The following is a 13,565-nucleotide window of genomic DNA, read 5'->3' on the forward strand; positions in this document are numbered from 1 at the left end:
TATTTTTTCTAATTATGTGTTTCGCTTACACAGGCTGAAGCGTGTTTTTAGTTCTTAGAAACTCTATTCTCTAATGAGAATTATCATCTTCTCATCGGGGAACCAAATAGTAAAATTGCACCCAAGTGCCTGCCTGGTGGGGAAGGAATTTTAAGGTGGAGTTCAGCTCTCTGGGCATTGTCTGGATAATGCTTTTCTTTCTCTTCTCCGTGGACACGCAGGTGGCCCCGGTGACTGAGATGGCATCGTCTCTAAAGATCTGGGGCACACTCTTGGCCCTGCTTTGCATCCTATGCACACTGCTTGTACAGAGCAAAGAAGTTTCTTGGAGAGAATTCATGAAACAGCACTACTTAAGTCCAAGTCGAGAATTCAGAGAGTACAAATGTGATGTCCTCATGAGAGAAAATGAAGCTCTGAAAGAAAAGAGCTCTCACATGTTTATCTATATCTCATGGTACAAAATCGAGCATATATGCACTAGTGACAACTGGATGGATCGCTTCCGAAATGCGTATGTATGGGTCCAGAATCCTCTCAAAGTACTCAAGTGTCACCAGGAGAATTCCAAAAATAGCTACACAGAGAGCAGGAGCTTCAACTACATTGAATTCCATTGTAGCATGGACGGGTATGTTGATAGCATAGAAGACCTAAAGATGGTAGAACCTATCAGCAACTAGAAAGTCTATGCACATCCTCAGGTATTGGTAGAGTATTCAGTGCTTTTAAGTAGCGGCCCCTGCCTCCATCTATAGTCCTACCACTCCCCTCTTGCATTTATTTGTCAATGTTTTCCAAATACTTAGAGTTATGAATAGCATAATTTCTTGATACCATAACTTTGCCTGTGTTGTTTCTCTGCCTGGAATACACTTTTGACTTCATTTACCTAATTTATTCTTATACTTTTGTCAACATTCAGCTCATATGGCATCTGTTCTTGACTAACCCAAGACTTTCCTGATATTGACTCTCTTGATACATACCCAAGCTGAACAATCTTCCCTTCCCTAAATAAATTATATGACTCCAATGTGTGTGACATTCATATATGTTATGTGCACGGAGTGAGTATAGTGTGATTGATATGGGTGTGTGTGATCTAGACTATGCATGTGATTGATGCTGTGCAAGGGATTGAAGGTGCATTTTATGGGTGCATATCTAATGTATGTAATATGTTTGTGTATATGATGAGGGTATGAATGATTGTGTGCTTAGTTCAAGACAAGTTGTGATGTAGGCATTGATTGCAGCATCAATTTGAAATAATCAAAAGTGTCAGAATCCAGTTTTAAAGAGTTGATTCAAGCAAAAGGCTAGGAGTGGCCATTCGGTAACACACAGACTCCACAGAAATGGAGTCAGTGTTCCAAAGCTGAAAATTAAGTTCTTGCTTATGTAGGAAAAAGACAAAAGAATTTAACAGGATTACAACAATTTCTATAACAGCTGGTTTAAGAGTTACAACAAATTAATCAGTTACAGTTTGTCCCCCAAGTCTTCTTTTCTTTTCTTTATAGCTTGTTTTCATTTCCTTTCCAATTTAAAAGAGTGTATTTAACATTCCATCTTAATGTGATAGCGATGAAGTCTTTCTAAGAGGAGAGGGAAGTTACTCTATCATGAAGATCAGCAGTGGAGAGGGAAGGAGTCTTCCCCTGTACCCTTCAGTAATTTACAACATTTCACCGAACAATGCAGGTAAGAAAGAAGGTTTAATCTATAAACATAGAAACCACGGTTACAGCTGCCTTGGTTACAGTGGCCTGGCATGTGACTGAAGCCCCCAAATCACATTTCTTTAAGGTTAAAAATAATTTAGAGTTCCAACAACTGGGTCGTTAGATTGCTTATTTTCACAGTGGTGACATGCTTTAGTTCCATTCAGATTTTGGGGCATTGGCAGAACTCACTGGGTGTAAAACATGTAGCATGGTTTCTTGCTCATAGTAGATGCTCAGTGAAAATTGCTTCTTTTCTCAACTCATTATTTGGCTTAGTACTTTCATTCTGACTTTGATAAACAAACATAACAAGTGCTCATCAATCATTTGATCTCCCTAACTCTAGAGATAGGGATTTATAAAATAAAAATACATGCTGGGTATGTTAGCTCACATTTGTAATCCCAGCACTTTGAGAGGCCGAGGTGGGTGGTTAGGAGTTTGAGGTCAAGAGTTTACCATTTGAGGTCAGGAATTTGAGACCAGCCTGACCAACATGGTGAAACCTTGTCTCTACTAAAAATACAAAAAATGAGCCGAGTGTGGTGGCACATACCTGTAATCTCAGCTACTCGGGAGGTTGAGGCAAGAGAATCACTTGAACCCGGGAGGTAGAGGCTACAGTAAGTTGAGATCGTGCTGCTGCACTCCAGCCTGGGTGTCAGAACCAGAGCATCTCAAAAAACAAAAACAAATAAACAAACAAAAAATACAGCAGGCTGTCATCTGTGAGGACTGAATTCTGACCTTTTTTTCTCTCTTGCCCAAATTCCTACCTAAGGGGCTTGGAGCATCACACCCTGAAAACCATAAAATATTATTAGGTGGGTTTTATTTAACTCTGTACAATTCATGTCTTATACCCAGTCAGTTCTGCCAATACCCCAAAATCTGAGTGGAACTAAAGCATGTCACCACTGTGAAAATAAGTAATTTAATGTGGCTTACCTTCCAACCCAACTCTGCCATAACATCAAATGACAGATAAATAAATCAAAATATTTTATCCCAAAATATTTTTTGCCTTATTTTGAAAAATGGCCCTGCAAAGCCGTCTTCTGTGGGGAAGAGTTGCATCTGTAAGGAATGTCTGTTAACATAACCAGATCTTTCCCCTTCTAGGCCCTCCCAATCCTGAAGAGATTAACTAAGAGTCTAGCACCTTTTAAAGGTCTGAATAGGGAACACTTGCCATCTATTGTCCCTAAGGGTAGCCACCTATGAGACTTCATCTACATAATAAGAACCTTGTCTCCACAACCCTTTATTTTAACCCAGACATCCTTTATCTATTGAGTCTAGGTCTTTTCGATAATAACAACTCTTTCAAACAATTGCCAATCAGAACATCTTTGAATTCAACTAATTCCTGTAAGCCGTTGCTTCAAGTTGTCCTGCCTTTCTGGACTGAACTAATGTATACATCACATGTATTGACTGATATATCTCCCTAAAAACTATACAACCAAACTGTAAACCAATCACCTTTGGCACATGTTCTCCGGTCCTCCTGAGACTGTGCCTTGGGGCCATGGTCACTCATATTTGGCTCATAGTAAACCTTTTTAAATATTTTATGGAGTTTGACTCTTTTTGTTGACATTTGTACGGAAGCTATACCTGCCTAGGATTAAAAAAAAAAGGAACTCCTCTTTTATCAACCACAGACCTATAGATATCCCTACTGGACTCAATTCATTAAGAATGTTTCTGCCAGGCACGATGGCTCATGCCTGTAATCCCAGCACTTTGGGAGGCCAAGGTGGGCAGATCACGAGGTCAGGAGTTCGAGACCAGCCTAGCTAACATAGTAAAACCCATCTCTACTAAAAATACAAAAAATTAGCTGGGTGTGGTGGCGGGTGCCTGTAATCCCAGCACTTTGGGAGGCCAAGGTGGGCAGATCACGAGGTCAGGAGTTCGAGACCAGCCTGGCCAACATAGTAAAACCCATCTCTACTAAAAATACAAAAAATTAGCTGGGTGTGGTGGCGGGTGCCTGTAATCCCAGCTACTCAGGAGGCTTAGGCAGGAGACTCGCTTGAACCCGGAAGGCAGAGGTTGCAGTGAGTCGAGATCACGCCATTGCACTCCAGCCTGGGTGACAGTGCGAGACTCCATCTCAAAAAAAAAAAAAAGAATGTTTCTAAGGGCCAGGTGAGGTGGCTCATGCCTGTAATTCCAGCACTTTGGGAGGTTGAGGCAGGCAGATCACTTGAGGTCAGAAGTTCGAGACCAGCCTGGCCAACATGGTGATACCCTGTCTCTACTAAAAATAAGAAAATTAACCAGGAGTGGTGGCCCATGCTCGTAATTCCAGCTACTTGGGAGGCTGAGGCATGAGAATCACTTGAACCAAGGAGGCAGAGGTTACAGTGAGCTGAGATCACGCCACTGTGCTCCAGCCCTGGCAACAAAGTGAGACTCTTATCTCAAAAAACAAGAAAAATGTTTCCAAGAAGATCAATGTATATTAGATGGACTAAAGCATTACATTTCCTAAGGACAACACCTCAAGTAGAATATATTAGCACAAATAATTTTATCTGAAAATAACCATTTTTACATGGTAGAGACAGGACAGGGGTTGGAAGACTTTAAACTGCAATACTGCTCAAGAATGGAGCTTAAGACTTAAATTTTGTTGTAGGAAAGAGGAAATAAATGGGATAAAAAAGTGTTGGGAAGGCCAGGTGCGGTGGCTCATGCCTGTAATTCCAGCACTTTGGTAGGCTGAAGCAGGTGGATCATGAGGTCAGGAGATTGAGACCATCCTGGCCAACATGGTGAAACTCCATCTCTACTAACATACAAAGAAAAACATTAGCCAGGCATGGTGGCACGCACTTGTAGTCCCAACTATTCAGGAGGCTGAGGCAGGGGAATCGCTTGAACCCAGAGGTGGAGGTTGCATTAAGCTGAGACTGCGCCACTGCACTCCAGCCAGCCTCAAAAAAAAAAAAAAAAAAAAAAAATTGGTTCACAAGCAGGTTGAGTGGATTGTGCCACTGCACTCCAGCCAGCCTCAAAAAAAAAAAAAAAAAAAAAATTGGGTTCACAAGTAGGTCGAGAAATTCTGTTTGCTAATTGCAGGAGTGAGATGCAAAGTAAGAAATGTTTACTTCATACAATTCTCCCTGGAGCAGTATGGGCCAGGGAAAATGCTAAACAGTAAAGTACCTTGTGTTCTTCAGATTCCTACAATGTGGAATGACTCTGGCCTTGAAACAATTAAAGAAAAACCAAAGTGTCAACATTATTTATTAAGTGACTGCACACTTTCCTATAACTCTAGTAGCCAGCGTATAAGGAAGTTCCTCAGCTTTGCAATTTTTGAGTGCACCTGGGGAGGAGCAGACACCTGGGGATGACAATCTCTACCAACCAAACTCAGAAGAGACTAGTATTAAACCAGTAGCTCTGCATGTAGGATCAATATACATATGAGAAGAAACAATACTGTTTGTTTTTCTCAGTTGACAAACGCTCTTCAAAATGTATGTAGGGAAGGAAAAAATTTTCCTTCTACCCCTTTGGTTCTTGGCTGGGGCCACCAAAACAAAAGTCAGATTAACAAGAGAAAAATGGAAGTTTAGTAACATGTGCATCTCATGCATACATGAGAGAAATTCAGAAAGCAACTCAAAGAGGTGGCTAGAACTTGGGCTTAAATGCCTTCCGCTAAAGCAAAGGAAGAAGCCTGTCGGGGAGCAACTTACAGGGGGATGACCAGGAAAAGTACAGTAAACAAGGGAAAGCTTTCTCATGCAGATTTAAGTCAGTACCTTCTCCGCTGATAAGGGTTTCTTTTGATTTAGAGTCACCTTTCTCTTTCTGGTGAAGAAAGGGAGACATCCTTACAAATGAAGATTTCCCTTATAAACGCAAATGTCCCTTACAAAACAGCAACGTGCACTCTATTTTCAGAGCTTGTCTTGTGTATACTGCTTCTCAAAATAAGCAGTTCAAAATAATATTCATACTAAAGAAGCATATTTTGGGGTGGCATATTCTGGTCTCCTATAGTAGGTTCTCACAAATACCTCATTTAAGTAACTCTTTAAAACTTGCTTTTATTAAAGGGTTAGCAGATGGTTGTTCAAAATAGTATAGGAGGAAAGTAGATTTAAGGGCAATTAGTAATAGCTTTGTGTTGTTTCTCTGGCTTTCCCGGTGGTCCACCCCTTATTTGGATGGCTGTATATGGACTCTCCTTAGGTATCTACCCTTCCTGTTTTGTGTGTAGTATTGGTGAGGCTGTCCACTAAGGTCTGCAGTCCCCTCTACTGAGCCAAGCGATGGTTATGAGATCCAAGCTAGCCTAACTGAAGTCTCATAGGAAACAAGAATATGTCACCCCAAAATATGCCTCCAGGTTCAAAGTCCTGTCAATTAGCATTTTTGCTGCTTGCATCCTTACCGGCTTTGATGATGTCAGTTTTCACTGCATTTTAGTCATTCATGTAGGTGTGTAGTATTATCCCATTGTTTTAATTTGCAATTTTCTAATGACAGATTGAAGGGATTCACAGCCCACCAATATGGCAAAACTGCCCTTGCAGAGTTATGGAGTGTTGCAAGCCAGGCTCTAGGCAGAATTGCACATTAATCATAGCATGCTGGTACACTTCAACCCACTTCCCTGTAGCTTCTAATTTCCCAAGTAGCATGCTGACCACCTACTCCCTGATTGTTCCTATAGGTAGAATCTCCGATACTAGAATCATGAAACCTTTTTGCTTAAGAATTGCTTAAGGTGTTTTTCTGATCCTGAATTCCAGTGCAACAGCTAATGCTAACCAGTCTAAAGACCCCTACCAAGGAACTGGCTTGGCACATGAATGCTGAGTTTCTTCATGTCCCTGTCCCATGACTTCACCTCTCACTTCTTGATGAATCAGAAATCCTCACATTTTGGCCCTTGTCCAGACTTCCTTAAAAACCCTATCCCCAAACCCAAAACCAAATTGTAGGTTACCTCCCATCTACTCATTTGGCTGCCCTATGAAAATTAAACTCTCTCTTTTTCAATCCCTGTTTTCTTACTATATCCATTTGTTGTGCATCAAGTAACAAATCTGTTATGATTATAGTGGCATGAAAATTATTTTAAACTGAAAATGTCTGAACAGACAGAAGCTGCAGAAAGAAACGCTATTTAAACTTAACCGGAGCCTCTTGAAAATTCAGCTGCCATTGATCCCCTTCAAAGGTATTTTCCTGTTTGAAACGAGACAGCCCCTTAGCACTGGGATGTGTAAATTAGCTTCCATAAACCCCCATACAGGGAAACTTCCAGCCAGGAAGAAATCAATCTACCCATTTCTATTAGCAACAGAAAGCTTACTAGAACCTTCCATATTTTCCTTTTGAAGCCCCAACAAAAATCTTTTATTTTTTATTTTATTTTATTTTTGAGACAGACTTTCACTCTTGTTGCCCAGGCTGGAGTGCAGTGGCGCAACCTTGTCTCACTGCAACCTCCACCTGCCAGGTTCAAGAGATTCTCCTGCCTCGGCCTCCCGAGTAGCTGGGATTACAGGTGCCCACCACCATGCCTGACTAAATTTTGTATTTTTAGTAGAGACGGGGTTTTACCATGTTGGCCAGGATGGTCTCAAACTCCTAACCTCAGGTGATCTGCCCACATTGGCCTCCCAAAGTGCTGGGATTACAGGTGTGAGCCACCATGCCCGGCCAAATCTTTTTTTAAAAAATAGAGATGGGGGTCTTGCTATGCTGTTGGTTTCAAACTCCATGCCTCAAGTGATCCTCCTGCCTCAGTCTCCCAGAATGTTAGGATTACAGGCATGAGCCACTGCACTTGGCCAAAAACACTTTTTTTAAAGTTGGTATATAACTTTACCTCTGGCTATTCAGCAAGTTACTCATTATGTAATACTCCTGTGTGCATGTGTAAATAAACTTTGAATTTTCTCCTGTTAATCTTTTTCTAATTCACAAGCTCTTTTACCACCACCTTTAAAACCTAAAATGATAGAGGAAAAGTTTTTCTCCAAACAATGTGATGCTGAACATCTTTTCATTGCTCATCTGCCATCTGTATATCTTGTTTGGTGAAGTGTTGGGGTACAGAGAATCATACTACAAACTATGATGCATGGCATTCTGAGCACTTTTGAATTAAAGAAATTAAATTAAAGAATTAAATTTAACTAGAATTAAAGAATTAAAGAAACCAAAACTTCTTAGAAGCTGCCTCAGGACCAAAGATGTTCTAATCTTCTCTCATTCCTCCCCCAGCTCTCAAATGCAGAGAGTAGCTCTCTCTGGAAGTTCCCTTGTCTGGATAAGGAAAACTTCTTCCAAGAAATGCAATTGTCTTAAGACCCCCCTTTCTAAAAATCTCATCAGATAACCAGGAAATATTAGCCACCTGAAAAAAAGAAGAGACTAGAAGTCTCTTCACACCACACTCAGATAGACCTTTCATCTATTCTTCCAAGAGCAGCTCCAAAAGAGTACCTAAGAGACTTTATCTGTATAATAAGGCAACCTTTGTTCATAGTGCAGTTCCACCCTTCACCTTCCCATAACTCGTCACCCTTCCATTCAGCTGCCAAAGAGACTCATTTACAAACTATTGTCTGCTATTTGGGGCCAGTTCCCTAAAAAATATTTAAAACTCCTCAAAATTGCCTACATTTTCCCCATGTTCCTCTCCCCTATGAAGAGAATACATGAATTTCAACTATTTAGTCTTTCTTTGAGTCTCATAATTTGTATGGTTCCCATGATTATGCACAGTAATAAATTTGTATGCCTTTTTCTCCTGTTAATCTGTCTATTGTCAGTTCATTTCAGAAGTTTTGAACCTTCAGAGGGAGAGGAAAAATTGTCTTTGCCCCATACCATTCAGATGTTTTGCCCATTTTCCAACTAGGTTGTTGGTTTTCTTATGGTTGAGGTTTTTTGAGTTCTTTGTATATTTTGGATAATGTTCTTTTATCAGATATATCTTTTGCAAATATCTTCTCTCAGTCTCTGGCTTGTCTTTTTATTCTCTTAATAGTATCTGTTGCAGAGCAGAAGTTTTCAATTTTAATGAAGTTCCACTTATCAATATTTTTCTTTCATGGATTGTGCTTTTGGTATTATATCTAAAAAATCATTGCCAAACTCAAGGTTGCCTAGATTTTCTTCTATGTTATTTTCTAGAATTTTTATAGTTTTGTATTTTGCATTAGGTCTATGGTCCATTTTGAATTAACATTTTGCCAGGCGCAGCGGCTTACGCCTGTAATCCCAGCACTTTGGGAGGCCGAGGTGGGCAGATCACAAGGTCAGGGGATGGAGACCATCCTGGCTAACAAGGTGAAACCCAGTCTCTACTAAATATACAAAAATTAGCCGGGCGTGGTGGCAGGCACCTGTAGTCCCAGTTACTCGGGAGGCTGAGGCAGGAGAATGGCATGAACCCAGGAGGCGGAGCTTGCAGTGAACTGAGATTGCGACACTGCACTCCAGCCTGGGCGACAGAGCGAGACTCCGTCTCAAAAAAAACCAAAAAACAAAAAACAAACATTTGTGTGGCCAGGCATGATGGCTCACACCTGTAATCCCAGCACTTTGGGAGGCCGAGGTGGGCGGATCACCTGAGGTCAGGAGTTCGAGGCCAGCCTCACCAACATGGTGAAACCCTGTCTCTACTAAAAATACAAAATTAGCTGGGTGTAGTGGTGCATGCCTGTAATCCCAACTACTCGGGAGGCTGAGGCAGGAGAATCACTTGAACCTGAGCGGCAGAGGTTGTGGTGAGCCAAGATCATGCCATTGCACTCCAGCCTGGGCAACAAAAGCGAAACTCCATCTCAAAAAAAAAATTGTGAAAGATATAAAGTACAGGTCTATGAAAATGTATGAAGTCTAACCTATGAAAAGATTTATTTTTTGCATGTGTACATTCAGTTCTACTACCATTTGTTGAAAAGACTAACTTTTCTCAATTGAAAATTGATCCTTTGTCACAGATTAGTTCACTGTGTTTGTGTGGGTCTACCTCTGGGCTTTCTACTTGGTTCCATTGACCTATTTGTCTATTTTTCACCAATAACACACTGTCTTAATTGCTGTAGCTTTATAGTAAGTTTTGAAGTTGGGTCACGTCAGTTTTCTGACTTTGTTCTTCTTTTTCTGCAATGTGTTGGCTATTCTGAATCTATTTTTTTTTTTTTTTTTTTTGAGACAGAGTCTCGCTCTGTCACCCAGGCTGGAGTGCAGTGGTGTGATCTCGGCTCACTGCAAGCTCCACCTCCCGGATTCAAGCGATTCTCGTGCCTCAGCCTCCCAAGTAGCTGGTACTATAGGCGCCCGCCACCAGGCCTGGCTAATTTTTTGTATTTTTAGTAGAAACGGGGTTTCACTGTGTTAGCCAGGATGGTCTTGATCTCTTGACCTGGTGATCAGCCTGCCTCGGCCTCCCAAAGTGCTGGGATTACAGGCGTGAGCCATCGTGCCCAACCTGAATCTTTTACCTTTATATAAACTTCAGAGTCAGTTTGTCACTATCCACAAAATAATGTGCTGGGATATTGATTGAGATTGTGCTGAATCTATAGATCAAGTTGAGAGGAACTGACATCTTAACATATTGAGTCTTCCTTCTCATGTACATGGAATGAATATCTGTGCTTCCTCAATTTCTTCTATTAGAGTTTTAAATTTTCCCTCATATCAATTTTTACATACTGTGTTAGATTTACACCTAAGTATTTCACTTTCTTTGGTGCAATATAAATGGTATTGTGTTTTAAATTTCAAATTGCAATTGTTCATTGCTGGTATATAAGAAAGCAACTGACTTTTGTATATTAACCTTGTATCCTGCAACCTTGCTATAAACAGACATTATGTTTATTCTGCAGACATTTGGAGCCATAAAAGCATGGGGCAAGAGTGTTGTACTATTATATCTTGTTCAAAAAAAGACTAATCTGGAAGTAATATGTAGAATGGATTGGAAGGAGAAAAAAACAAGGCAAGGAGTCCATGTGGCAGGCTTTTATGTGAGCCCTCCATAAGACAATGAGTTTCTGAATAAGGGTGTTGCAGTACCAGTGAAAAGGTAAGAACAGATTCAAGAGGCAAATATCCTAAATTCGGCCTTCTTCAGGCTTACAGGTCTTTTCATACACAGTTCTGTCTTTGGGAGGCGCTTAACACTCTCTTCACCTAACTTCTAATTATTCCTCAAAATTCAGTTCAGGTGTTGTGCCCTCCAACAATCCTCCCCCTCTACTATCTTCCCGTAGCCTCCTGCAGTGTCCTCCATCACACTGTAAGTGCTATTTATATTAATATAATCTACTTGTCTATATACTTACCTGCCTGTCTCTAATCTCTTTCATTAAATCATGAGCTCCTGGCAGATCACGAGGTCAGGAGATCGAGACCATCCTGGCTAACACAGTGAAACCCCGTCTCTACTAAAAATACAAAAAAATTAGCTGGGCGTGATGGCGGGCGCCTGTAGTCCCAGCTACTCGGGAAGCTGAGGCAGGAGAATGGCACGAACCCAGGAGGTGGAGCTTGCAGTGAGCAAAGATCGCACCACTGCACTCCAGCCTGGGCGACAGAGCAAGACTCCGTCTCAAAAAAAAAAAAGAAAAAACAAAAAAAAATTCATGAGCTCCTGAATTTGTGTAGCCCAGTACCTGGCCCAATAAGTATATGCATAAATAAGTAATTTATTCACATCTGTTGTAGGAACTTACAACATTACCAAGTACGTGGTAGGCATTATATCATAATATCATATTTATGTGACATATTTTCTCTTAAGAAACAGGAATCATAAGGCTTCAAAAAAAAAAAAAACACTGAAGCCTCAGATGAGGCAGGAAGCACTCATTCCATATCAGGAAGTGATCAGTTCCTCAAAACTGTGAGTTTTCAGTCATGTTGTTTCTTTAAGTTGGTTTAGCCTTCCTGTATACATGTGATAATGATACTGTTTTAAAGAACAGGTGTGAAAGTCTAAGAGTTTAATCCAGACTCTGCACAAGAAGTTAATCTGCCAAACCCTAGGATTCTCCTTCTGAAAGCTCAGAATATTTCTTCCCCTTCCCTATACACACAGGGCTGGAAGGGTTAGAGAAGAAAGGCAGACAACAGCTTCTGAGCTTTGGACTAATCACAGCCTCTGTTCTCAGCAGGAGCCCCAACACTGAGATCAGGTAAGAAAGAAAGCCTCAGGGCTGGAGGGAGTAGAGCAGTAAAGACGGCTGGGAGGTAGTGGTCAGATAGAGGGTAAATATTTCAGGAGGGAAGAAGGAAGAAACTTTCTGATATGACAGCCATCAAATGCATGAGTACTTGTGAAAGAAAATGGGATATGCCAATCAAAGGAGAGGTCATATTTCTGTTTCCTGGGCTTCAGGTTCTTCATAGAATTGTGAGACTATGTGAGAAAGAAGATTTTAAAGGGAGCTGTAAAATCTTAAAAGGCAAAATAAAAATCTAAATAGTTATGATTAAAAATTTTGCTCTTATTGCTTCTCCTACTATAACTATCTTCTCTCTTTCTACACAGAAAAGATGGTGCTACGCTTTCCTCTTCTTTTACTGCTGCTGGTTCTATGGGGACCAGTGTGTCCACTTCATGCTTGGCCTAAGCGTCTCACCAAGGCTCACTGGTTTGAAATTCAGCATATACAGCCAAGTCCTCTCCAATGCAACAGGGCAATGAGTGGCATCAACAATTATACCCAGCACTGTAAGCATCAAAATACCTTTCTGCATGACTCTTTCCAGAATGTGGCTGCTGTCTGTGATTTGCTCAGCATTGTCTGCAAAAATCGTCGGCACAACTGCCACCAGAGCTCAAAGCCTGTCAACATGACTGACTGCAGACTCACTTCAGGAAAGTATCCCCAGTGCCGCTATAGTGCTGCTGCCCAGTACAAATTCTTCATTGTTGCCTGTGACCCCCCTCAGAAGAGCGACCCCCCCTACAAGTTGGTTCCTGTACACTTAGATAGTATTCTCTAAGGCATCCACTGCATTTCCTTTCATTTGACATAGCTTCTGTTACAATTGCATCCACGTTTTCTTTTCTTTTGTTGATTTTCTTGTTCCCGTAGAAGAAAGAAGAAAGGTGTTGGGAGAATTCGAGTGCCTAGGATGCCAGACCAGAGTTGAGACAAAAAGAAATAAGATTATTTTCTGCTTTGTAGTTCTGTACTTTTCGAAAGAAGGGAAGAGGGAAGACAGCAAAGAAAGATTCAGATTTCTAACCCTGCAACTTTTGCCAAGCTTTATTGCCCTGTGTTCACAGCAATAAAACCACTTCCTGCTGCATTCTAATGAGTGTGTGTTTGAGATCCGCTTTCAAAGCATTGTTGACCGGTACTCAAAGGAACACTGTTTTGACTTTAAGTCCCTAGAAAACTTTTGAGGCCTCCCTGGGGCCCCACTTCCTTGCCCACAAGAAAGGAGAGCGTTTGGGACTTTGGAGCATTTCTTCAAACTCTGCTCATGACTTTATATATTCCCCTGGAAACCATTGCCTATGCTTAATCGGAGGTAGTACTGATACCTCAAAGACAGTTGATGATAATTCACACATAGATTCTGTCACTGGCAACTGAAGGATCCTATGTCTTTTCTATTTGTTTCCGTTTTTAATCAGATAATGTTTTAAATATAAGGTGATAGTAGTAGTAATAGGGATAATAATCCATTGTAGTAACCTTAGGGTCAATCCTCCATTATTTATTGAAATGGATAAATAGAAAGCATAGATCAAGAAAAAAGCACTAGGCTTGTCGTGGTGGCTCACGCCTGTAATCCCAGCACTTTAGGAGGCTGAGGCAG

The 13,565-nt window shown here is 41.0% G+C and overlaps 2 protein-coding genes across 3 annotated transcripts; both read left to right on the forward strand.

Annotated features, from left to right (window-relative positions):
• Nucleotides 1-221: 221 nt before the first annotated feature.
• EDDM3B (epididymal protein 3B) lies at nt 222-1,193 on the forward strand. Its single transcript, XM_016926903.3, has one exon. The coding sequence runs from the start codon at nt 240-242 to the stop codon at nt 681-683; it is 444 nt and encodes a 147-aa protein (XP_016782392.2). The 5' UTR covers nt 222-239; the 3' UTR covers nt 684-1,193.
• Nucleotides 1,194-11,786: 10,593 nt separating this feature from the next.
• On the forward strand, nt 11,787-13,055 carry RNASE6 (ribonuclease A family member k6). Of its 2 annotated transcripts, XM_009427383.5 has the most exons (2): nt 11,787-11,926; nt 12,283-13,055. In XM_009427383.5, exon 2 carries the CDS (start codon nt 12,288-12,290, stop codon nt 12,738-12,740), a length of 453 nt encoding a protein of 150 aa, XP_009425658.1. In that variant the 5' UTR covers nt 11,787-11,926; nt 12,283-12,287; the 3' UTR covers nt 12,741-13,055.
• The last annotated feature ends 510 nt before the right edge of the window (nt 13,056-13,565 follow it).

Source organism: Pan troglodytes, chromosome 15 (assembly GCF_028858775.2).
Source record: "Pan troglodytes isolate AG18354 chromosome 15, NHGRI_mPanTro3-v2.0_pri, whole genome shotgun sequence".
In the NCBI taxonomy this organism is placed as follows: Eukaryota; Metazoa; Chordata; class Mammalia; order Primates; family Hominidae; genus Pan; species Pan troglodytes.